The sequence below is a fragment of the Oncorhynchus masou genome, chromosome 29 (genome assembly GCF_036934945.1).
Source record: "Oncorhynchus masou masou isolate Uvic2021 chromosome 29, UVic_Omas_1.1, whole genome shotgun sequence".
Lineage (NCBI taxonomy): Eukaryota > Metazoa > Chordata > Actinopteri > Salmoniformes > Salmonidae > Oncorhynchus > Oncorhynchus masou.
The window spans coordinates 83229089-83255441 of NC_088240.1; the positions used below are offsets into that span (position 1 = coordinate 83229089).

Sequence of the window (26353 nt, forward strand, 5' to 3'; positions counted from 1 at the left end):
ATAGCTTCTTGTCTCCCTCCACAGTGACTGAGCTTCACACAGTAGTCTGGAGCACCCCCTTCAGGCTGATAATGTCACTGCAGCAGGCAGAGCAAGACCTAGCCCAGCTGAGAATGAGAATAAAGAAGACCGACTGGACACCTGGCTAACCAAGACCTTTCTCTCTAACAAGAGAAGACAATCACCAGACTCACAGGTACAGACATGACAGATATGACTAACTAGGTAGGACTCAGAGGAGGCTGGTGGGAGGAGCTATAGGAGGAAGGGCTCATTGTAATGGCTGGAACGGAATCAACGGAACGGTATCAAACACAAACATATGGTTTGTTTATTCCCACTGCAGCCATTACAATGAACCCGTTCTCCTATAGCTCCTCCCACCAGCTTCCTCTGGTAGGACTACATTCATAACACAGGTCCAATGTACCATCTGTCTTGCACACAACAAATAGTACTACGAGTGGTTTCAGCGATCATAGTGGTAAGTGGTCTATGTGTGAGGCAGTGAGCTGTCTTTTTGTGTGAGTGCATGGTCTTGGCATGCCTGGAGAGTTGAATGGTCTTTGTTCTAGGAGTGAGTGGTCCTCACGGTCTTTCTGTTCAGTTAGTATTAGTGTCTCGAGCAAAGAGCAACAGATCTCACAGCTTTGAGTTGGTAGACAGCATCCTATTCAGTGCGATTATATACCGTGTGTATGAAGCCACCACAGGAGGTTGGTGGAACTTAATAGGGGACGAGGAGCTTGTGATAATGGCTAAAGCAGAATAGGTGGAATGGCATCAAATACAAAGAGGAGAGAAGGGGAGAGGAACCAAGGAGAAGAGAGGGGAGATGAGGAGGCAAAGAGAAGAGAGAGGAGATGAGAGGAAGCAAAGAGAAGAGAGAGGAGATGAGAGGAAGTAAAGAGAAGAGAGAGGAGATGAGAGGAAGCAAAGAGAAGAGAGAGGAGAGGATGAGAGGAAGCAAAGAGAAGAGAGGAGAGGATGAGGGGAAGCAAAGAGAAGAGAGAGGAAGCAAAGAGAAGAGAGAGAAGATGAGAAGAGAGGAACCAAGAGAGAGAGAGAGGATGACAGGAACCAAAGAGAAGAGAGGAGAGGATGACAGGAAACAAAGAGGAGAGAGGAGAGGTGACAGGAACCAAAGAGAAGAGAGGATGACAGGAACCAAAGAGAAGAGAGGAGAGGATGACAGGAAGCAAAGAGGAGAGAGGAGAGGATGACAGGAACCAAAGAGAAGAGAGGAGAGGATGACAAGAAGCAAAGAGGAAAGAGGAGGATGACAGGAAGCAAAGAGAAGAGAGGAGAGGATGACAGGAACCAAAGAGGAGAGAGGAGGATGACAGGAAGCAAAGAGAAGAGAGGAGAGGATGACAGGAACCAAAGAGGAGAGAGGAGAGGATGACAGGAAGCAAAGAGGAGAGAGGAGAGGATGACAGGTAGCAAAGAGGAGAGAGGAGAGGATGACAGGAAGCAAAGAGAAGAGAGGAGAGGATGACAGGAACCAAAGAGAAGAGAAGAGAGGATGACAGGAACCAAAGAGAAGAGAGGAGAGGTGACAGGAACCAAAGAGGAGAGCGGAGAGGTGACAGGAACCAAAGAGAGGAGAAGATGACAGGAACCAAGAGAAGAAGAGAGAGGAGAGGATGACAGGAACCAAAGAGAAGAGAGGAGAAGATGACAGGAACCAAAGAGAAGAGAGGATGACAGGAGAGAAGGATGATAGGAACCAAAGAGAAGAGAGGAGAGGATGACAGGAACCAAAGAGAGAGAGAGGGTGACAGGAACGATGACAGGAACCAAAGAGGAGAGAGGAGAGGATGACAGGAACCAAAGAGGAGAAGAGAGCGGAGAGGATGACAGGAACCAAAGAGGAGAGAGGAGAAGATGACAGGAACCAAAGAGAACCAAAAAGAGAGAGGAGAGGATGACAGGAACCGAAGAGAGGAGAGGATGACAGGAACCAAAGAGAAGAGAGGAGAGGATGACAGGAACCAAAGAGAGAGAGGAGAGGATGACAGGAACCAAAGAGAGAGAGAGGATGACAGGAACCAAAGAGAGAGGAGAGGATGACAGGAACCAAAGAGGAGAGAGGGGAGGATGACAGGAACCAAAGAGAGAGAGGAGAGGATGACCAGGAACCAAAGAGGAGAGAGGGAGGATGACAGGAACCAAAGAGAAGAGAGGAGAGGATGACATGAACCAAAGAGAAGAGAGGAGAGGATGACAGGAACCAAAGAGAGAGGATGACAGGAACCAAAGAGACAGGAGAGAGGAGAGGATGACAGGAACCAAAGAGAGAGGAGAGGATGACAGGAACCAGGAAAAAGAGAGGAGAGGATGACAGGAACCAAAGAGAAGAGGATGACAGGAACAAAGAGGGAGAGAGGAGAGGATGAGGAACCAAAAAGGAGAGAGGAGAGGAAAAACCAAAGGAGAGAGGAGAGGATGACAGGAACCAAAGAGGAGAGAGGAGAGGTGACAGGGAGAGGAGAAGATGACAGCAACCAAAGAGAAGAGAGAGGAGAGGATGACAGGAGCCGAAGAGAGGAGAAGATGACAGGAACCAAAGAGAAGAGAAAGGATGAAGAGAGGAGAGGATGACAGGAAGCAAAGAGGAGAGAGGAGAGGATGACAGGAACCAAAGAGAAGAGAGGAGAGGATGACAGGAACCAAAGAGGAGAGAGGAGATGATGACAGGAACCAAAGAAAGAGGAGAACCAAAGAGGAGAGGATGACAGGAACCAAAGAGGAGAGAGGAGAGGATGACAGGAACCAAAGAGAAGAGAGGATGACAGGAACCAAAGAGGAGAGAGGAGAGGATGACAGGAACCAAAGAGGAGAGAGGAGAGGTGACAGGAACCAAAGAGAAGAGGAGAGGATGACAGGAACCAAAAAGAGGAGAGGATGGGAGAAGATCAGTCACTTTATATTTCTCTCTCCTGTGTAGTCCTCTGCAGATCATTTGGTAGAGCAAGGCACTTCCAAAGCCAGGATAGTGGGTTTGATAACCGGGTCCATCCGTATGTAAAATAAACTCATTAAATGCACATCTTTGGAGAACAACGTCTTCTAAATAGCATATTATGTTTATTCTCCTCTCCACAGGAGGCTGGTGAGGGGAGGACGGCTCATAAGAATGACTGAAATTAAGTGAACGAAATGGTATCAAATACAAATGTGTGTCAATACCATTCCATGTATTAGTATGAGCCTGTCCTCCCAGAGAAATAGAGGTAGAGGAGGATGAAGGGTTCTTCACCACTGGAATAAAGTCAGTTGTAATGGAACGTACTGTACAGCGCTTTGAATTTATCACATATTTTATAGTCAGCCATAGAAGTCATAGCTTATGGCTATTATATTGTTACTATAAAGTGACCTACAGTATATCCTCTTTTCCTGTGTGTGTGTGTGAGATTCCTTTGCTCTCCCCTTAGGATGATGCTATTCTAATGCGGGTCGAGGAAAGGTTTCCCAAACTAGGTCCTGGGGCCCCCCTGGGGGCATGTGTTATTTATTTTTTGCCCCAGCACTACACAGCAGATTCAAATAATCAAAGATTGATGGGTTGGTTATTTGAGTCAGCTGTGTAGTGCCTGGGAAAAAACTAAAACATTCACCCAGGGGACACCCCAGGACCGAGTTTGGGAAGCCCTGGTGTAAGACAAGCCTTGTCAAACTCCTCCTCAGGGACCCCCAGGCCTTTCCATACCATGAACTGTTCCAGAGCTAGCACAGCAGTCAACTAATCATCAAGCCCTTGACTAACTGAATGAGGTTACAACGAAATGGTGAAATGTCTGGGGGTCCCTGAGGAGCGGTTTGAAAAAGGCTGGTGCTCTCCTGAACATACCTGATACAGCCTGTACCTGGCAGGAAACCTACACACCTGTCACATACAGTGCCATGGGTAACGCTTGAATTCGTAGCTCATTTCAATAGAAATCAAATATTAAAGATGTCTATAAAACCTAACCACTCCCTTGGTCCATACAGTATATACACAAAAGGTATACGGTGCCATGTAACTGTACGGACATTGATTGATCCACACTAAATTAGCTACACTTTGCCAAAGGCAGTGTACAGTACATGAGCTCTGGGACATGGTCTAATACAGTGCAATGGGAAACCCACATACAGACACTAAAGACCATGATTGGCAGCAGACAAGGTGTCCTGAGAGGCACACAAGGATCATGAATTTGCATGAAGCAGTTTTACAGAGTGTAAATGCTAATATGGACATCCAACACACAACAAATTCTGTTTGAGTTCATTTATTGTACAATATCACAATAAAAATGTTGTCCAAATGATGTTAACAAAAGATCTACAGGTTCCAATTCAGGCTGAAATATCTAGATGCTGACTGATGGCCTGATGAGGGGACTAGGTGCCTGATCCTGGAGAGGAATCACACACTGTCATCACCAGGACCTACAGCAGCCAGTAGGAGATGAGTCTCATGGCAGGATTCAGTCCTAGATGATCTGTGTTCAAGGTCAACACACTGGTGGTCTGCAGTTCAGTTTGAGTTGGACACTAGACTGCTGCCCTGCTCTAAGAGAACACCAGACAGATTGGGGCTGTACCGCCCGCCGGGACAGGCGAGTAGTGTTGTTGGGGATTCAGGTTGGTTGGTTGTTTGGTCCAGGTCTGATGTGTTAAGAAGCTGCGCCGCAGGGTCAGGGGTTGAGGGTGTAGGGTCATGGGGCGGGGTTTAGGAGCGGGTGTACTTCCCCCAGATGTGCAGCATGAAGACCGACGCGATGAACAGAACAGCAAACTCATCACCAGCACTGGTACTGGACCTCTGAGGAGAGACCACACACACACAGGTTACCACCCAGGTTACCAGCCGGACCTCTGAGGAGAGACACACACACACAGGTTACCAGCCGGACCTCTGAGGAGAGACCACACACACACACAGGTTACCACTCACACAGGTTACCACCACCCACACACACACAGGTTACCACCAGTTACCACCCACACACACACAGGTTACCTCTCTGAGGAGAGACCACACACACACACAGGTTACCACTCATACGTTACCACCCACACACACACAGGTTACCAGCCGGACACAGGTTCTGAGGAGAGACCACACACACACACAGGTTACCACTCATACGTTACCACCCACACACACACAGGTTACCAGCCGGACCTCTGAGGAGAGACCACACACACACACAGGTTACCACTCATACGTTACCACCCACACACACACAGGTTACCAGCCGGACCTCTGAGGAGAGACCACACACACACAGGTTACCAGCCGGACCTCTGAGGAGAGACCACACACACACACAGGTTACCACTCATACGTTACCACCCACACACACACAGGTTACCAGCCGGACCTCTGAGGAGAGACCACACACACACACAGGTTACCAGCCGGACCTCTGAGGAGAGACCACACACACACACAGGTTACCAGCCGGACCTCTGAGGAGAGACACACACACACACACAGGTTACCAGACCACACACACACACACCGGACCTCTGAGGAGAGACACACACACACACAGGTTACCAGCCGGACCCTCTGAGGAGAGACCACACACAGGTTACCACCCATACACACACAGGTTACCACCCATATACATATACAGAGGAGAGACACACGCAGGTTATCACCCATACACTGAGGAGAGACATAGGTTACTATGCATACACACAGAAAACAGTGGCACAATCCCAAACTGGCCCAATCCCCTACAGCAGTGGTATTCAACTCACCCTACGAGGTACAGAGTCTGCTGCTTCTGTTCTACCTGATCATTAATTACACACACCTGGTGTGCCACTAGAGGGGAACAATGACACAAAGCAGTGGAACTGGCTTCCAGGTCCAGAGTTGAGTTTGAGGGCCCTCCAGTATGCACTTGTGGAGCTATACACTACATGACCAAAAGTATGTGGACACCTTTTCATCAAAAATCTCATTCTAGTATCATGAAAATTAAGAGTTGGTCGCTTCCTTTGATGCTATAACAGCCTCCACTCTTCTGGGAAGGCTTTCCACCAGAACATTACTGTGGGAACTTGCTTCCATTCAGGTCAGGCAATGATGTTGGTTGATTAGGCCTGGCTTGCAATTGGTGTTGCAATTCATCCCAATGAAGTTCGATGGGGTTGAGGTCAGGGCTCTGTGCAAGCCAGTTCTTCCACACTGATCTTGACAAATAATTTTTGTATCTACCTCGCTTTGTGCATGTAGTTATGGTCATGCTGAAACAGGAAAGTGCCTTCCTCAAACTGTTGCCACAAAGTTGGAAGCACGGAATCGTCTAGAACGTCATTGTAGCGTTAAGACTTCCCTTCTCAGAACGAAGAGACAAAGCCCAAACCATGCAAAACAGCCTGAGACCATTATTCCTCCTCCACCACCAAACTTTACAGTTGGAACAATTCATTTGGGCAGGTAGCATTCTCCTGGCATCCGCCAAACCCAGATTTCGTCCGTTGGACTGCCAGATGGTGAAGCGTGATTCATCACCATGGCATAGCGCATGGTGATCTTAGGCTTCTGTGGGGCTACCCGGCCATGGAAACCCATTTCATGATGCTCTCGAAAAACAGTTATTGTGCTGATGTTGCTTCCAAAGGAAGTTTATAACTCGGTAGTGAGTGTTGCAAGCGGTTCAGCACTCGGCTGTCCCGTTCTGTGAGCTTATGTGGCCTACCACTTCGCGGCTGAGCCGTTGTTGCTCCTAGACATTTCCACTCCATAGTAACAGCACTTAGTTGACCGGGGCAGCTCTAGCAGGGCAGAAATTTGACGAACTGACTTGTTGAAAAGGTGGCATCCTATGACGGTGCCACGTTGAAAGTCACTGAGCTCTTCAGTAAGGCCGTTCTACTGCCAATGTTTGTCTATGATAGCATGGCTGTGTGCTGGACAAATCCCCTAATTTGAAGGGGTGTCCACATACTTTTGTATATATAGTGAGAGAGCAGGAGAGAGAAGTAGCCTGGGGCTTAGTGTTGTACAGGGTTTCCATTAGGAAAACGTTGCTCCGGACATTTGACCGAGAGCATGTGAAATCTACTGGACCCATATGCATTGGGTGAGTAACAGGATTAGGGTGTTCACCCACGGTGCTCAGAATGACTGGAATCACATTTAAAATACGCTAATTCATATTAACACAACACGCAACAACGTGCGGTCCTTCTTACCAAATTGTTATGTGCACATTGAAGATGTTAGAATAACTGTCCACATAGACTTTCCTCAGACAACAAGATGAGTAACAAACAGCAACATCATGAGCCTGTCAATCTATTAGTTTACCCATTCTATTGGTCTGCGTGTCGAGAAACACAGACTCTTCCAGACAGTTGTGGAAAGATGGATCTCAAATTCATACAACCAGTAGACATAGGCTACAGCGCAGAAATGCGCACAAGGCAGTAGGCTACGCACAAATGTTCATTCCATAATGCAATTAGCATGAGAACACCACTGTCAAACACAGGCGTTTTCATGTGACAGATAAAAATATCCGGTAGAAATGTAGAGGGGAAAGAGGGGAGATGTAATATGTAACAACTACATGGGTTGATAATATGACTAGGATTGTGTCTTTGCCTACTGGACAATGAAAGAAAGTTGATATAAAGGAATTGCCTCCACAGATATGGTCTGATTTTGACTAAGCTACTTTGAAGCAAGGTAAAACATACCTCATGTATTAAAACGTTCAGGTTTCAAACAATGAAGTAAATGTTTTCAAAAAGCTTACAGTCTCCAGCTCATTGCAAAGTGGTGTGTGACGTGCTGATGAAGCCTGCCTTCCGTTGACTACACATTTACTGTTTGAGATGCTGCAGCAGTAGCTCTCACTGACAGATTTTACACTCAAAGGCCACCAGTATACTGTGATAACGTGATAACGGCTGCCCGTAAGCCTACACGCGTGATAACGGCTGCCCGTAAGCCTACACGCGTGATAACGGCTGCCCGTAAGCCTACACGCGTGATAACGGCTGCCCGTAAGCCTACACGCGTGATAACGGCTGCCCGTAAGCCTACACGCGTGATAACGGCTGCCCGTAAGCCTACACGCGTGATAACGGCTGCCCGTAAGCCTACACGCGTGATAACGGCTGCCAGTATACTGTAAGCCTACACGCGTGATAAAGGCTGCCAGTATACTGTAAGCCTACACGCGTGATAAAGGCTGCCAGTATACTGTAAGCCTACACGCGTGATAAAGGCTGCCAGTATACTGTAAGCCTACACGCGTGATAACGGCTGCCAGTATACTGTAAGCCTACACGCGTGATAAAGGCTGCCAGTATACTGTAAGCCTACACGCGTGATAAAGGCTGCCAGCATACTGTAAGCCTACACGCGTGATAAAGGCTGCCAGTATACTGTAAGCCTACACACGTGATAAAGGCTGCCAGTATACTGTAAGCCTACACGCGTGATAACGGCTGTCCGTAAGCCTACACGCATGATAACGGCTGCCCGTATACTGTAAGCCTACACACGTGATAACGGCTGCCAGTATACTGTAAGCCTACACGCGTGGTAACGGCTGCCAGTATACTGTAAGCCTACACGCGTGATAACGGCTGTCCGTAAGCCTACACGCGTGATAACGGCTGCCAGTATACTGTAAGCCTACACACGTGATAAAGGCTGCCAGTATACTGTAAGCCTACACGCGTGGTAACGGCTGCCAGTATACTGTAAGGCTACACGCGTGATAACGGCTGTCCGTAAGCCTACACGCGTGATAACGGCTGCCAGTATACTGTAAGCCTACACACGTGATAAAGGCTGCCAGTATACTGTAAGCCTACACACGTGATAACGGCTGTCCGTAAGCCTACACGCATGATAACGGCTGCCCGTATACTGTAAGCCTACACGCGTGGTAACGGCTGCCAGTATACTGTAAGCCTACACGCGTGGTAACGGCTGCCAGTATACTGTAAGCCTACACGCGTGATAACGGCTGTCCGTAAGCCTACACGCGTGATAACGGCTGCCAGTATACTGTAAGCCTACACACGTGATAAAGGCTGCCAGTATACTGTAAGCCTACACGCGTGGTAACGGCTGCCAGTATACTGTAAGGCTACACGCGTGATAACGGCTGTCCGTAAGCCTACACGCGTGATAACGGCTGCCAGTATACTGTAAGCCTACACACGTGATAAAGGCTGCCAGTATACTGTAAGCCTACACACGCGTGATGCGGCTGTCCGTAAGCCTACACGCATGATAACGGCTGCCCGTATACTGTAAGCCTACACGCGTGGTAACGGCTGCCAGTATACTGTAAGGCTACACGCGTGATAACGGCTGTCAGTAAAAACGCGTGATAACGGCTGTCCGTAAGCCTACACGCGTGATAACGGCTGCCCGTATACTGTAAGGCTACACGCGTGATAACGGCTGTCCGTAAGCCTACACGCGTGATAACGGCTGCCCGTATACTGTAAGCCTACACGCGTGATAAAGGCTGCCAGTATACTGTAAGCCTACACGCGTGGTAACGGCTGCCAGTATACTGTAAGCCTACACGCGTGGTAACGGCTGCCCGTAAGCCTACACGCGTGATAACGGCTGCCCGTAAGCCTACACGCGTGATAACGGCTGCCCGTAAGCCTACACGCGTGATAACGGCTGCCCGTAAGCCTACACGCGTGATAACGCTGCCCGTAAGCCTACACGCGTGATAACGGCTGCCCGTAAGCCTACACGCGTGATAACGGCTGCCCGTAAGCCTACACGCGTGATAACGGCTGCCCGTAAGCCTACACGCGTGATAACGGCTGCCCGTAAGCCTACACGCGTGATAACGGCTGCCAGTATACTGTAAGCCTACACGCGTGATAAAGGCTGCCAGTATACTGTAAGCCTACACGCGTGATAAAGGCTGCCAGTATACTGTAAGCCTACACGCGTGATAAAGGCTGCCAGTATACTGTAAGCCTACACGCGCGTGATAAAGGCTGCCAGTATACTGTAAGCCTACACGCGTGATAAAGGCTGCCAGTATACTGTAAGCCTACACGCGTGATAACGGCTGCCCGTAAGCCTACACGGCGTGATAACGGCTGCCCGTAAGCCTACACGCGTGATAACGGCTGCCCGTAAGCCTACACGCGTGATAACGGCTGCCAGTATACTGTAAGCCTACACGCGTGATAAAGGCTGCCAGTATACTGTAAGCCTACACGCGTGATAAAGGCTGCCAGTATACTGTAAGCCTACACGCGTGATAACGGCTGCCAGTATACTGTAAGCCTACACGCGTGATAAAGGCTGCCAGTATACTGTAAGCCTAGACGACGCGTGATAAAGGCTGCCAGTATACTGTAAGCCTACACGCGTGATAAAGGCTGCCAGTATACTGTAAGCCTACACGCGTGATAAAGGCTGCCAGTATACTGTAAGCCTACACACGTGATAAAGGCTGCCAGTATACTGTAAGCCTACACGCGTGATAAAGGCTGCCAGTATACTGTAAGCCTACACACGTGATAAAGGCTGCCAGTATACTGTAAGCCTACACGCATGATAACGGCTGCCCGTATACTGTAAGCCTACACACGTGATAACGGCTGCCAGTATACTGTAAGCCTACACGCGTGGTAACAGCTGCCAGTATACTGTAAGCCTACACGCGTGATAACGGCTGTCCGTAAGCCTACACGCGTGATAACGGCTGCCAGTATACTGTAAGCCTACACACGTGATAAAGGCTGCCAGTATACTGTAAGCCTACACGCGTGGTAACGGCTGCCAGTATACTGTAAGGCTACACGCGTGATAACGGCTGTCCGTAAGCCTACACGCGTGATAACGGCTGCCAGTATACTGTAAGCCTACACACGTGATAAAGGCTGCCAGTATACTGTAAGCCCACACACGTGATAACAGCTGTCCGTAAGCCTACACGCATGATAACGGCTGCCCGTATACTGTAAGCCTACACACGTGATAACGGCTGCCAGTAAGCCTACACGCGTGGTAACGGCTGCCAGTATACTGTAAGGCTACACGCGTGATAACGGCTGTCCGTAAGCCTACACGCGTGATAACGGCTGCCCGTATACTGTAAGGCTACACGCGTGATAACGGCTGTCCGTAAGCCTACACGCGTGATAACGGCTGCCCGTATACTGTAAGCCTACACGCGTGATAAAGGCTGCCAGTATACTGTAAGCCTACACACGTGATAAAGGCTGCCAGTATACTGTAAGCCTACACACGTGATAAAGGCTGCCAGTATACTGTAAGCCTACACGCGTGATAAAGGCTGCCAGTATACTGTAAGCCTACACGCGTGATAAAGGCTGCCAGTATACTGTAAGCCTACACGCGTGATAACGGCTGTCCGTAAGCCTACACACGTGATAAAGGCTGCCAGTATACTGTAAGCCTACACGCGTGGTAACGGCTGCCAGTATACTGTAAGCCTACACGCGTGATAACGGCTGCCCGTATACTGTAAGGCTACACGCGTGATAACGGCTGTCCGTAAGCCTACACGCGTGGTAACGGCTGCCAGTATACTGTAAGCCTACACGCGTGGTAACGGCTGCCAGTATACTGTAAGCCTACACGCGTGGTAACGGCTGCCCGTAAGCCTACACGCGTGATAACGGCTGCCCGTAAGCCTACACGCGTGATAACGGCTGCCCGTAAGCCTACACGCGTGATAACGGCTGCCCGTAAGCCTACACGCGTGATAACGCTGCCCGTAAGCCTACACGCGTGATAACGGCTGCCCGTAAGCCTACACGCGTGATAACGGCTGCCCGTAAGCCTACACGCGTGATAACGGCTGCCAGTATACTGTAAGCCTACACGCGTGATAAAGGCTGCCAGTATACTGTAAGCCTACACGCGTGATAAAGGCTGCCAGTATACTGTAAGCCTACACGCGTGATAAAGGCTGCCAGTATACTGTAAGCCTACACGCGTGATAAAGGCTGCCAGTATACTGTAAGCCTACACGCGTGATAAAGGCTGCCCGTAAGCCTACACGCGTGATAACGGCTGCCCGTAAGCCTACACGCGTGATAACGGCTGCCCGTAAGCCTACACGCGTGATAACGGCTGCCCGTAAGCCTACACGCGTGATAACGGCTGCCCGTAAGCCTACACGCGTGATAACGGCTGCCCGTAAGCCTACACGCGTGATAACGGCTGCCCGTAAGCCTACACGCGTGATAACGGCTGCCCGTAAGCCTACACGCGTGATAACGGCTGCCCGTAAGCCTACACGCGTGATAACGGCTGCCAGTATACTGTAAGCCTACACGCGTGATAAAGGCTGCCAGTATACTGTAAGCCTACACGCGTGATAAAGGCTGCCAGTATACTGTAAGTCTACACGCATGATAAAGGCTGCCAGTATACTGTAAGCCTACACGCGTGATAAAGGCTGCCAGTATACTGTAAGCCTACACGCGTGATAACGGCTGCCCGTAAGCCTACACGCGTGATAACGGCTGCCCGTAAGCCTACACGCGTGATAACGGCTGCCCGTAAGCCTACACGCGTGATAACGGCTGCCCGTAAGCCTACACGCGTGATAACGGCTGCCCGTAAGCCTACACGCAGCGTGATAACGGCTGCCCGTAAGCCTACACGCGTGATAACGGCTGCCCGTAAGCCTACACGCGTGATAACGGCTGCCCGTAAGCCTACACGCGTGATAACGGCTGCCAGTATACTGTAAGCCTACACGCGTGATAAAGGCTGCCAGTATACTGTAAGCCTACACGCGTGATAAAGGCTGCCAGTATACTGTAAGCCTACACGCATGATAAAGGCTGCCAGTATACTGTAAGCCTACACGCGTGATAAAGGCTGCCAGTATACTGTAAGCCTACACGCGTGATAAAGGCTGCCAGTATACTGTAAGCCTACACGCGTGATAACGGCTGCCCGTAAGCCTACACGCGTGATAACGGCTGCCCGTAAGCCTACACGCGTGATAACGGCTGCCCGTAAGCCTACATGCGTGATAACGGCTGCCAGTATACTGTAAGCCTACACGCGTGATAAAGGCTGCCAGTATACTGTAAGCCTACACGCGTGATAAAGGCTGCCAGTATACTGTAAGCCTACACGCGTGATAACGGCTGCCAGTATACTGTAAGCCTACACGCGTGATAAAGGCTGCCAGTATACTGTAAGCCTAGACGCGTGATAAAGGCTGCCAGTATACTGTAAGCCTACACGCGTGATAAAGGCTGCCAGTATACTGTAAGCCTACACGCGTGATAAAGGCTGCCAGTATACTGTAAGCCTACACACGTGATAAAGGCTGCCAGTATACTGTAAGCCTACACGCGTGATAAAGGCTGCCAGTATACTGTAAGCCTACACACGTGATAAAGGCTGCCAGTATACTGTAAGCCTACACGCATGATAACGGCTGCCCGTATACTGTAAGCCTACACACGTGATAACGGCTGCCAGTATACTGTAAGCCTACACGCGTGGTAACGGCTGCCAGTATACTGTAAGCCTACACGCGTGGTAACGGCTGTCCGTAAGCCTACACGCGTGATAACGGCTGCCAGTATACTGTAAGCCTACACACGTGATAAAGGCTGCCAGTATACTGTAAGCCTACACGCGTGGTAACGGCTGCCAGTATACTGTAAGGCTACACGCGTGATAACGGCTGTCCGTAAGCCTACACGCGTGATAACGGCTGCCAGTATACTGTAAGCCTACACACGTGATAAAGGCTGCCAGTATACTGTAAGCCCACACACGTGATAACGGCTGTCCGTAAGCCTACACGCATGATAACGGCTGCCCGTATACTGTAAGCCTACACACGTGATAACGGCTGCCAGTAAGCCTACACGCGTGGTAACGGCTGCCAGTATACTGTAAGGCTACACGCGTGATAACGGCTGTCCGTAAGCCTACACGCGTGATAACGGCTGCCCGTATACTGTAAGGCTACACGCGCGTGATAACGGCTGTCCGTAAGCCTACACGCGCGTGATAACGGCTGCCCGTATACTGTAAGCCTACACGCGTGATAAAGGCTGCCAGTATACTGTAAGCCTACACACGTGATAAAGGCTGCCAGTATACTGTAAGCCTACACACGTGATAAAGGCTGCCAGTATACTGTAAGCCTACACACGTGATAAAGGCTGCCAGTATACTGTAAGCCTACACGCGTGATAACGGCTGTCCGTAAGCCTACACACGTGATAAAGGCTGCCAGTATACTGTAAGCCTACACGCGTGGTAACGGCTGCCAGTATACTGTAAGCCTACACGCGTGATAACGGCTGTCCGTAAGCCTACACGCATGATAACGGCTGCCCGTATACTGTAAGCCTACACACGTGATAAAGGCTGCCAGTATACTGTAAGCCTACATGCGTGATAAGGACAATGAATATACTGTACACGCAATTTTATTCCACTAAATTATGCAAATGAAACTATAGACTGATAAGCATGACGAGTCAAATGTATTTCCATCGACTGGTTTTACGTCAATAGACTAAAAAGCATTATTTCGTAATGGGATTTTTTCTTCTCCTGGACAAAAGTCAGACAGGTGGTTCATATGGAGCTCCTTTTGAGCACCAACCAGCCTTATAAACTGGGTGGTTCGAGCCCTGAATGCTGATTGGCTGAGGGCATCAGAACGGGGTGGCAGGGTAGCCTAGTGGTTAGAGCGTTGGACTAGTAACCGAAAGGTTGCAAGTCCCTGAGCTGTTAAGGTACAAATCTGTTGTTCTGCCCCTGAACAGGCAGTTTACCTCCTGTTAGCAGGCTGTCATTGAAAATACAAATGTGTTCTTCACTGACTTGCCTAGTTAAATAAAAGTTAAAAATACTACAGGTTTGACAAAACTTTTATTTTTACTGCTTTAATGACAATGGTAACCAGTTTATAATAGCAATAAGGCACCCCGGGGTGTGTGGTATATGGGCAATATATCATGGCTAAGGGCGTTGTCCAGGCACTCAGCGTTGTGGATAAGAACAGCCCTTAGCCGCGGTATATTGGCCATGATCCACACCCCCTCCTGGCTTATTGCTTAATTACCACCATTGAACTGGGACCAGTGTTTCTCCTAGCATTACTGAGGTGGGGCAGGCCTCACATAACTGTCTAGCACTGATACCCCCTGCTCCCAACTGGTCAAATTACTTTCATTGAAAATCTCCATTCTGGCAGATGTGGGTGCCTCTACACCCCATCTAGATCAATTCTAGGGGAAACATTGCCTGGGAGGCAGAGATGTGGTCCTATTGTGTTTCTGCATTCATTGATGAGGATTTGATGAGAAAAGGTGCGCCATCCCTGAAGTGGAAGGGTGGGGGGAGAGAGTGTTACCATACCAACCCCACCCCCCTCCTCTCTGAAGGCTGTAATTGACTTGACCTTTCTGAGTAGATCTTAATGAAGCTCTGAGACCAGCGTTCAACACACACACACTCGATACATACCACCGTACAACCGTCTGTCCTGGACTACAGGAGCAACACCCTCAGTAACTACAGCAGGACAACTGGAACTGTGTGGAGTAGAGGAGATCTCTAACCGTTGTCAGTAGTGGTCTCAGTCTAGAACTGTGACCAGGAGGCATAGAACAGCGGCCCGAGCGTCAGACAGCAGCCAGACTTAGAAAGCTGGAGTGTTAAGGAACAGTATGGAGCTGAACTCACGGTGTCTGTAAAGGGACGGGGGGCAGGGGGGGGCTCCAGGAACATACACACCCTGGGGTCTGATCAGCATTTAGCCTCAGTCCCCTAAGTCTCATTTACTGCCATTAAACATTCATGCTCTTCCTCATAAAAACTGTACATAGATATGAGACACACACAGTAGGTATCTATCTATCTCACACACAAGCTCTAGGATTCCTTCAAATGCACACACAATAAATAAATATATATTTTTATATATTTTATATATTTATTATGTGTGTGCGCATTTGAAGGAATCCTAGAGCTTGTGTGTGAGATATATATATATATCTCACACAATCCTAGAGCTTGTGTGTGTGTGTGTGTGTGCGTGCATTTGAAGGAATCCTAGAGCTTGTGTGTGGTGTGTGTGTGCATTTGAAGGAATCCTAGAGCTTGTGTGTGTGGTGTGTGTGTGAGATACATGTGTGTGTGTGTGCATTTGAAGGAATCCTAGAGCTTGTGTGTGTGGTGTGTGTGTGCATTTGAAGGAATCCTAGAGACTTTGTGTGAGTGTGTATGGTTGTGTGAGTGTGTATGGTTGTGTGTGTGAGATACATGTGTGTGTGTGTGCATTTGAAGGAATCCTAGAGCTTGTGTGTGTGTGCATTTGAAGGAATCCTAGAGACTTTGTGTGAGTGTGTATATACACTCACACTTTGAGTCCTGGTGAGTCCTCAGTGTAGAAGCGCCACATGCCCCCTGTGCCGCCCGCTGACGCTGTGGTCCTGCCTGCACTGCGTGTGCCACTGCTCGTTGCTTTCCTGTGACATCACACATACGACACACAACATGGAAGCTATAACATCATATTCAAGAGACAACAAGCTATTTACATGAGAGCATGTCAGTCACACCTTTACAGAGTCGCCTGCACACTGAAACCTTCATTTGCTCCAGTTTTGACCATTTGTTTTTTTTTGGTCTCAGATGGTTAGATGTAAAAACAGAGGCTGCCTCTGCAGAAACTGCAGTTCTAAGCCATATCTGTCACACAATAATGTTATGGGGAGTTTAACACGGAATTATTTTTTTTGCAGAAAAAAATAGCTCGTAGCATTTTCTAAATGCTTATTGTAAATTCTGCCCTGCTTCAGTCAGGGTTCGCTCCAAATCAGCAATGTAAAAGGTAATTTGTGCTTCAGTTGCACCACTGATGTGTAGGATACTTTTCTTTGGTGTTTTTTCTCTCCGGCAGCCAGTTAAAATGCAAAACAAAGCATTAGAAAGAATCCAGCCAGCTACATTTCCTATAAACATCAGAAATATGGCCATGCATAGTTTTTGCAAGAAATACCTTGCTTTTTCATTGTAAGCCAATTTACATGTGGCTGCAAGCCAAATAGTGTTGCACTTCTGTTGACATTTGATGAAAACGATTCTCTGCCGAATGTGTTGAACCAATGCATTTTGTGTGAAGTAAAACTAGTTGCACGCCCCTAATCCAAAGAACACCGGTTTCGTATTGAAAGTCGAGTTAAGTGGTTAAGCTAATGTGACCCCTGGATATACACAAAAAGCAGTGGGCCACCGCTGCTAAATGAATGTAGGGGAAACACTGCCATTTGAGGTAGAAGTACGATAGTACCCAACCCCCTCTACTACAGCAGTTTGTGTTCAGACTTGCGCCTGTAGTTAATGTCCTGATGTAGTGATTCATAACTGCTGTACACATTCACTGAGATTAAAGGGGGCTAAATGAGGTAATGAGTGAATGAGGGATAAGGTAGTAATGGGTAATGATGATGATGATAGCGAGGCTCTGATTACATACTGATTAAGCCTAAAGCACCAACATCTATCTCATGGTATCTACACAGAGGGATATCTAAACACCATCACTCTACCTACAGTATTGTGTCATCAGAGAGACAGGGGAGGGTCCCAAATCATTTTACATCCTCTAGTCTACCTAAAATGTAGTTGATTTTAGTAATGTACTCTTGTGTTATAGGTTGGAGCTAGGTGGTAATGTTGATGCTTGAGGGTGGTTAAGGGTACCAGTATGTAATGTCTTGAGTCTGACTGGAGTCTTGGTGTTTGTTTGTTGTAGATCCTTCTGCATTGGGTGAGGTTGTGTGTGGCTCTTGCTGCCATGCACCATGATGATGTAGTCGTATTTTGTTTTTGAAGCGCTTTGAGGTTATGAAAGCGCTATAGAAATGTAATAAATTCTTATTACCTCTGACGGACTGTGGATCCTGCTGCGCGGGGGGCCACTGTCTTGCTGGGGGATCGGCTCCCTGCACCCACATTAGTTGCACTTGATGCTGGTCCAGGCTGAGGAAGAGACAGTTACTTTAAAAACACACAAAATACTAAGATTACAGAATAAAACAGAAATGTAACCATTGGATTTGACCCACTTTGGATGTGGGGTTCTCTGAAATGATAGTCAAATAACTTCCTCATAATATACACTGCTCAAAAAATAAAGGGAACACTAAAATAACACGTCCAAGATCTGAATGAATGAAATATTATTTATCTTTACATAGTTGAATGTGCTGACAACAAAATCACACAAAAAGTCAAAATCAAGTCAAAATGAGGCTCAGTAGTGTGTGTGGCCTCCACGTGCCTGTATGACCTCCCTACAACGCCTGGGCATGCTCCTGGACAGTCTGTGGTGCAACGTGGCGTTGGTGGATGGAGCGAGACATGATGTCCCAGATGTGCTCAATTGGATTCCGGTCTGGGGAACAGGCGGGCCAGTCCATAGCATCAATGCCTTCATCTTGCAGGAACTGCTGACACACTCCAGCCACACGCGGTCTAGCATTGTCTTGCATTAGGAGGAACCCAGGGCCAACCGCACCAGCATATGGTCTCACAAGGAGTCTGAGGATCTCATCTCGGTACCTAATAGCAGTCAGGCTACCTCTGGCGAGCACATGGAGGGCTGTGCGGCCCCCCAAAGAAATGCCACCCCACACCATGAATGACCCACCGCCAAACCGGTCATGCTGGAGGATGTTGCAGGCAGCAGAACGTTCTGCACGGCGTCTCCAGACTCTGTCACATGTGCTCAGTGTGAACCTGCTGTCATCTGTGAAGAGCACAGGGCGCCAGTGGCGAATTTGCCAATCTTGGTGTTCTCTGCCAAATGAAAAACGTTCTGCACGGTGTTGGGCTGTAAGCACAACCCCCACCTGTGGACGTCGGGCACTCATACCACCCTCATGGAGTCTGTTTCTGATCGTTTGAGCAGAAACATGCACATTTATGGCCTGCTGGAGGTCATTTTGCAGGGCTCTGGCAGTGCTCCTCCTTGCACAAAGGCGGAGATAGCGGTCCTGCTGCTGGGTTGTTGCCCTCCTACGGCCTGTCTCCTGGTAGCGCCTCCATGCTCTGGACACTACGCTGACAGACACAGCAAACCCTCTTGCCACAGCTTGCATTGATGTGCCATCCTGGATGAGCTGCACTACCTGAGCCACTTGTGTGGGTTGTAGACTCCGTCTTATGTTACCAATAGAGTGAAAGCACCACCAGCATTCAAAAGTGACCAAAGCCAGGAAGCATAGGAACTGAGAAGTGCTCTGTGGTCCCCATCAGCAGAACCACTCCTTTATTGGGGGTGTCTTGCTAATTGCCTATAATTTCCACCTGTTGTCTATTCCATTTGCACAACAGCATGTGAAATTTATTGTCAATCAGTGTTGCTTCCTAAGTGGAGTTTGATTTCACAGAAGTGATTGACTTGGAGTTACATTGTGTTGTTTAAGTGTTCCCTTTATTTTTTTGAGCAGTGTATATAGGAGCTCACTAGCTACTACTAGGGGCCCTTTTTTTTACCAGCGATGAGTACCCTAAAGCGCCATAAACAGCGTAGTCAAGTGTAATTTCTAAATGTTCATGTCATTGCAATGATTGTTTATGATAGTCTGGCTGTCTTACATTACAGAATAAAGATTCGCCGATTCGAAAAATGGCCACGTATACAAATAGATCATGGATCATCATACTAACTAACTTTCGCTTGCTGGCTACCTTAGATGGCTTCTAAACCTGACAGTCACCTCGGCGGTAAAGAATGATTATAATATAAAACAGCAATGTTAAATAAGACTAATCTATAACATCAGGCCTGCAATTGTACTAGGTTAGCTTGCTAACAGAGGCTAATTGAATGTCTCTGTTATGCCTAGCTAAATTGAATGAGAGCTAACGTAAGGTAGACTTGTAGTCTTTGGACAAAAGCGTCTGCTAAATGGGATATATATTATATATATTTTTATATATAAATTGAATGAGAGCTAACGTAAGGTAGCTAGTCAGTTGGCTAAAGCCAAGTTAGAGGTGTACAACAATATAAATGATTTGGAAAAATTATAGAATTCTTACCATTTTAAGTTGCACTTTGGATTTCAGCAAAAGAAGAAAACTTCAACTGTTCTTCGACCTGAAGTCCACGTCAAAAGGGCAGCAGTGCTGTACACAAATCGCTACAAATTCAGAAGGAATCCAAGAAAGATGACGATTGTCTAAAAAGGACACGATTACAGAACGAAGGACCATTTTAGGTGCCCTATGTTAAGCCTGAACCAAGAAGCTCATAATTGACATCTAACGGATTCAATTTATTACAAATTGTAGATTAATATATAATCTCATGGTAAAAATGATTTATTAAAAAAAGTGTACATTAATTTCTAATTTGTTTAATCTAATTTTGGAGTTTGAACGAAAGGCAAATGAAAAGTGTGCGTGCCGAGAGAGGTGACGTGTCTCATAGGAAGCGACGTGCTCCAGAGGGTTGCATCTGACGCTATTTTGGTTCAACACAGGGGGATTTTGCCGTTGTAAATTAAATGAACATTTGAGCCATCATGTCGATTAGTAGGCTCAGTGGCATATTAGTGTTCGTAAGTTGACCACTGTTTCCTGGACACAAGTTGGACAAACTGCATTATCAAGGAGCGAAAGGTAAAGTTTATGACAGACAATGTCCACACTGAATTAGTAACGAATGCATACTAGCTGGTCTCTGTGATACTAGCTACTCTCAGGTTGATATAAGCTCTATGTTCACTGTGTTTAGTGTAGCTGTCGGCTAGAGATATCTATTGACTTTTTCAACAACATCACGGTTAGCTGATGTTATGGAGCTGAGCCAATTCAACCGGGAGAACGTTCTATGGGTTGTGGCATTGTAGACTAAACAATCCACCTCTCTGCCATGTCAATAATGTCCTCCATTCTGTAACGTTGTAGTGAATGTATTAATACTGTCTGACCCTTCTGAACAAGCCCCATGTTGATGACGCACCTGTCAACCTGTCAGTGTCATCAGGCTTCTTTAAACATGTTGTCTGTCTCCTCCAGGATGGTGCGGGTGGTGTTTCTCCACCCAGACCTGGGTATAGGTGGTGCAGAGAGGCTGGTGGTGGATGCAGCTGTAGCTCTACGCTCTCGCGGCTGCAGTGTTCAGATCTGGACGGCCCACCATGATCCCACACACTGCTTCTCAGAGACACTGGACCCAGACCTGAACGTGGTGGGTGTCGATAACAGTGTAATCTAATAACAGTGTTATAACACACACAAACACACTCGCACTGTTTTCCTATCTGACCCTGTTTGTCATCTCCAGGTGTGTGCGGGTGACTGGTTGCCCACCAGTGTGTTTGGGTACCTGCATGCCCTGTGTGCCTACCTCAGGATGATCTACGTAGCTCTCTACCTGGTCTTCCTCAGTGGAGTAGAGTACGACGTGGTCTTCTGTGATCAGGTTTGTGCCACACCGTCAACATATTTTTTTCTCTTCACTTCAGCATAAATCAAATCAAATGTATTTATATAGCCCTTCTTACATCAGCTGATATCTCAAAGTGCTGTACAGAAACCCAGCCTAAAACCCCAAACAGCAAGCAATGCAGGTGTAGAAGCACGGTGGCTAGGAAAAACTCCCTAGAAAGGCCAAAACCTAGGAAGAAACCTAGAGAGGAACCAGGCTATGAGGGGTGGCCAGTCCTCTTCTGGCTGTGCCGGGTGGAGATTATAACAGAACATGGCCAAGATGTTCAAATGTTCATAAATTACCAGCATGGTCAAATAATAATAATCACAGTAGTTGTCGAGGGTGCAGCAAGTCAGCACCTCAGGAGTAAATGTCAGTTGGCTTTTCATAGCCGATCATTAAGAGTATCTCTAACGCTCCTGCTGTCTCTAGAGAGTTGAAAACAGCAGGTCTGGGACAGGTAGCACGTCTGGTGAACAGGTCAGGGTTCCATAGCCACAGGCAGAAGAGTTGATACTGGAGCAACAGCACGGCCAGGTGGACTGGGGACAGCAAGGAGTCATCATGCCAGGTAGTCCTGAGGTATGGTCCTAAGGCTCAGGTCCTCCGAGAGAGAGAAAGAAAGAGAGAATTGGAGAGAGCATACTTAAATTCACACAGGACATCGTATAAGACAGGAGAAGTACTCCAGATATAACAAACTGACCCTAGCCCCCCGACACATAAACTACCGCAGCATAAATACTGGAGGCTGAGACAGGAGGGGTCAGGAGGCACTGTGGCCCCATCCGATGATACCCCCGGGCAGGGCCAAACAGGAAGGATATAACCCCACCCAATTTGCCAAAGCACAGCCCCCACACCACTAGAGGATATCTTCAACCACCAATTTACCATCCTGAGACAAGGCCGATTATAGCCCACACAGATCTCCGCCACAGCACAACCCAAGGGGGGGGCGCCAACCCAGTCAGGAAGATCACGTCAGTGACGCACCCCTCCTAGGGACGGCATGAAAGAGCACCAGTATGCCAGTGTCTCAGCCTCTGTAAAAGGGTTAGAGGCAGAGAATCCCAGTGGAGAGAGGGGAACCGGCCAGGCAGAGACAGCAAGGGCGGTTCGTTGCTCCAGAGCCTTTCCGTTCACCTTCACACTCCTGGGCAAGACTGCACTCAATCATATGACCCACTGAAGAGATGAGTCTTTAGTAAAGACTTAAAAGTTGAGACCGAGTCTGCGTCTCTCACATGGGTAGGCAGACCATTCCATAAAAATGGAGCTCTATAGGAGAAAGCCCTGCCTCCAGCTGTTTGCTTAGAAATTCTAGGGACAATTAGGAGGCCTGCGTCTGACCGTAGCGTACGTGTAGGTATGTACGGCAGGACCAAATCGGAAAGATGGGTATGAGCAAGCCCATGTAATGCTTTGTAGGTTAGCAGTAAAACCTTGAAATCAGCCCTTGCCTTAACAGGAAGCCAGTGTCGGGAGGCTAGCACTGGAGTAATATGATCAAATTTTTTGGTTCTAGTCAGGATTCTAGCAGCCGTATTTAGCACTAACTGAAGTTTATTTAGTGCTTTATCCAGGTTGCCAGAAAGTAGAGCATTGCAGTAGTTTAACCTAGAAGTAACAAAAGCATGGATTAATTTTTCTGCATACTTTTTGGCAGAAGGTTTCTGATTTTTGCAATGTTACGTAGATGGAAAAAAGCTGTCCTTGAAACAGTCTTGATATGTTCATCAAAAGAGATCAGGGTCCAGAGTAACGCCGAGGTCCTTCACAGTTTTATTTGAGACAACTGTACAACCAACAAGATTAATTGTCAGATTCAACAGAAGATCTCTTTGTTTCTTGGGACCTCGAACAAGCATCTCTGTTTTGTCAGAGTTTAAAAGTAGAACGTTTGCAGCCATCCACTTCCTTATGTCTGAAACACAGGCTTCTAGCGAGGGCAATTTTGGGGCTTCACCATGTTTCATTGAAATGTACAGCTGTGTATCATCCTCATAGCAGTGAAAGTTAACATTATGTTTTTGAATGACATCCCCAAGAGGTAAAACATATAGTGAAAACAATAGTGGTCCTAAAACGGAACCTTGAGGAACACCGAAATTTACAGTTGATTTGTCAGAGGACAAACCATTCACAGAGACAAACTGATATCTTTCCGACAGATAAGATCTAAACCAGGCCAGAACTTGTCCGTGTAGACCAATTTGGGTTTCCAATCTCTCCAAAAGAAAGAATGTGGTGATCGATGGAATCAAAAGCAGCACTAAGGTCTAGGTTACCTTTTCATTTTGACTCTCACCTTCACACTCGTCTTTTTTGCTTTCACTTTTTCTGTAGTTGTGATTGTAGTAGATACAACCCTACTCTCTCTCCTATTACAGGTGTCGGTGTGTATCCCAGTCCTGAGGTTGTCTCGTCAGAGGAAAAAGGTTCTGTTCTACTGTCATTTCCCAGACCAGCTCCTGACCCAGAGAGGCTCAGCTCTGAAAAAGCTCTACCGCGCCCCCATAGACAGACTGGAGGAACTCACCACTGGCATGGCTGATATGGTGAGAGTAGAGAACCAGAGAAAGAATAGAAAATACCAAAAGTTTTTTTTTTTTTTTTTTTTTTTTCAATGTAAACTAGTTTTGATTTTCCCAATTGAGCTCTCTCCTCTGACATTGTTGATGAGATATCACTGACTGATCCTTCTTGTTTCTTGTCCCAGGTGCTGGTGAATAGTTGTTTCACCGCAGTGGTCTTTAGGGAGACCTTCCGTTCCCTGGATGGGGTCCAGACTGACGTCCTCTATCCCTCCCTCAACACACACAGCTTTGACAGGCCCCCCGAGGAGCAGCTAGAGCAGGGTCTGGGGGGCTTGATCCCTGAAGGTGTGTCCTGCCTCTTCCTGTCTCTGAACCGCTATGAGAGGAAGAAGAGCCTGGGTCTGGCCCTGGAGGGCCTCTCTTCCCTGAAGACCCGCCTCGCCACGGGGGACCAGGCAGGACTCCACCTGGTGGTGGCAGGGGGGTACGACGGCCGTGTTGCTGAGAATGTCCAGCACTACGCTGAGCTGAAGGAGCTAGCAGCACGGCTGGGATTAGAGGACTCTGTCACCTTCCTGCGCTCTCCCTCAGACAGCCAGAAGGTGGCGCTGTTGCGGGGCAGTGCATGTGTTCTCTACACGCCCAGCAGAGAGCACTTTGGGATAGTGCCAGTGGAGGCCATGTACTGCTGCTGTCCCGTCATTGCTGTGAGGTCTGGAGGGCCTCTGGAGAGTGTAGGCGACGGGGAGACGGGCTTCCTGTGTGAGCCCACGGCCGAGGCCTTCTCCCTGGCCATGGAGAAGCTGTTCAGAGACCCCCAGCTCCGCAGGGACATGGGCCAGGCCGGCAGGAGGCGGGTTCAGGAGAAGTTCTCCCTGGAGGCCTTCTCAGACCAGCTGCACGGGTACATCCTCAGGCTGACCCAGTGACACCTCTGCTGGAGCAGTAACTGGGCTGGGGTGCGTTAGCGGAGCAGCTTTCGGTAGAAGTCGCCCTTAGACACATCTAGATCAGCTTACCTTCTCTCAATCCCTGCCTAAATCCTAACCAAAGAATGGAGAACTGACCTGAGATCAGCATCTCATTGGTGCATTTCCATCCTACTGCAACTATAGCCAGGTAGAGGTGGATGGGCTAGATATGTAGGGATAAAATACGGTTACTGGGGACTGGAAGACAGACTGGGGGGGGGGGGGTAAATGTAGAGGTACGCTGACTGAGGAGGACTCTAGACAATTAGTCATTGTTCCTCCAGGAGGGGTTGCTGAGGGATGGAATCTCAGCTCCAATTAACAAAAGAGTAAGGACTTTACCCATACTGCCCCGGGGCCTCTCGTAACAATACCAGCACCGGCCCTCGGTTCCAGAACTGTGTGTGTGAGGGGGTGACCAAGGGCTTAATGAACAAGAGCTACAAAACCACTAGGATGGATCTGTAGTGTGATAGACGTGCTGCTGTGTGTTTGCGCATGCCACCGAGCGCCATTAGCCAGTTGGCAGCCACAGATCGATAAGCAGGATGTTTGCCACTTCCTCTGCCCTTTCAGACCTTGGTTACTTTTCACAATGAGGGAATGTTTGGCCTGTACATTGCTGTTGCTGTCGGTCTCTGGGTTATTAGGAGATGATGCTGTGTGTTGGTCATTATGTGTGTGTGTGTGGTATAGAAGGTCATGTTGTCTGCTGGTCAGTCTGTGTTACTAACCTCTAGAAGAGCTCTTATTGACATTCCTCAAGTCTTAATAAAACAGTCAGAGGACACATATCTGGTTTACCAACTCTGCTTGTTTTGTTGTCAAGTTCTTTATTTTTCTCTTTTGTACCAGACTGTTGTGTATCAGGCAGGTGTCCAACACACGCACACACACTCCAAATCCAACTGTCATCTACCCACTGCAAATGCAATGACACTGAGAGAGAAGAGGAGTGGAAAAGTAGAGGGCCGTGTTTGTCAATGTGTGTGTGTGTGTGTGTGTTCAGTCAATGTTTCAGTGAGCAGAGGAATTAGCAGGAGATGAGGAGGGCTGTTACCACGGTGATTTAGAGACCCTGCTAGGAGGGGAAGATAAAGCGGCCCTCTGGAATCACCAGGGAGAGAACACACACACTGGAGCCACGGGGAGAAGAGTGGGAGAGGGTGGGCTGAGGAGGTGGGAGACTGAGTGTGGTGAACGGATCCCCCCCTGCCCCCCAATCACCACCTGGGCTCTCAGCTGCTCATAAACACAGTGATTTAAAGCAGGAGACTATCAGGCTTCTGGACACACAGGAGGACTGTTCTTCTGTCTCCCCATCTGTCTGATTCTCTGTCTGTATGACTGTCTGTACCTCAAA

General features: G+C 48.1%; 2 protein-coding genes across 2 annotated transcripts; one reads left to right on the forward strand and one right to left on the reverse strand.

Annotated features, from left to right (window-relative positions):
• Positions 1–4267: 4267 nt before the first annotated feature.
• On the reverse strand, positions 4268–20236 carry sec61b (SEC61 translocon subunit beta). Its single transcript, XM_064946588.1, is given in 5 exon segments — positions 4268–4783; positions 4786–4819; positions 16393–16500; positions 17919–18016; positions 20084–20236. Coding segments are annotated over 5 exon segments (300 nt in total). The 5' UTR covers positions 20087–20236; the 3' UTR covers positions 4268–4726.
• A 243-nt stretch (positions 20237–20479) lies between these two features.
• Positions 20480–25798, forward strand: alg2 (ALG2 alpha-1,3/1,6-mannosyltransferase). Its single transcript, XM_064946589.1, has 5 exons — positions 20480–20665; positions 21065–21236; positions 21333–21470; positions 23873–24040; positions 24202–25798. Exons 2-5 carry the CDS (start codon positions 21066–21068, stop codon positions 24946–24948), a joined length of 1224 nt encoding a protein of 407 aa, XP_064802661.1. The 5' UTR covers positions 20480–20665; position 21065; the 3' UTR covers positions 24949–25798.
• The last annotated feature ends 555 nt before the right edge of the window (positions 25799–26353 follow it).

Excerpts from the sequence above, each read along its gene's own strand:
- alg2 (XM_064946589.1), top strand. The coding sequence starts at position 21,066 with ATGGTGCGGGTGGTGTTTCTCCACCCAGACCTGGGTATAGGTGGTGCA. Across the intron at positions 21,237-21,332 it reads TGGACCCAGACCTGAACGTG|GTGTGTGCGGGTGACTGGTT; the intron begins GTGGGTGTCGAT and ends TGTCATCTCCAG. Across the intron at positions 21,471-23,872 it reads ACGTGGTCTTCTGTGATCAG|GTGTCGGTGTGTATCCCAGT; the intron begins GTTTGTGCCACA and ends CTCCTATTACAG.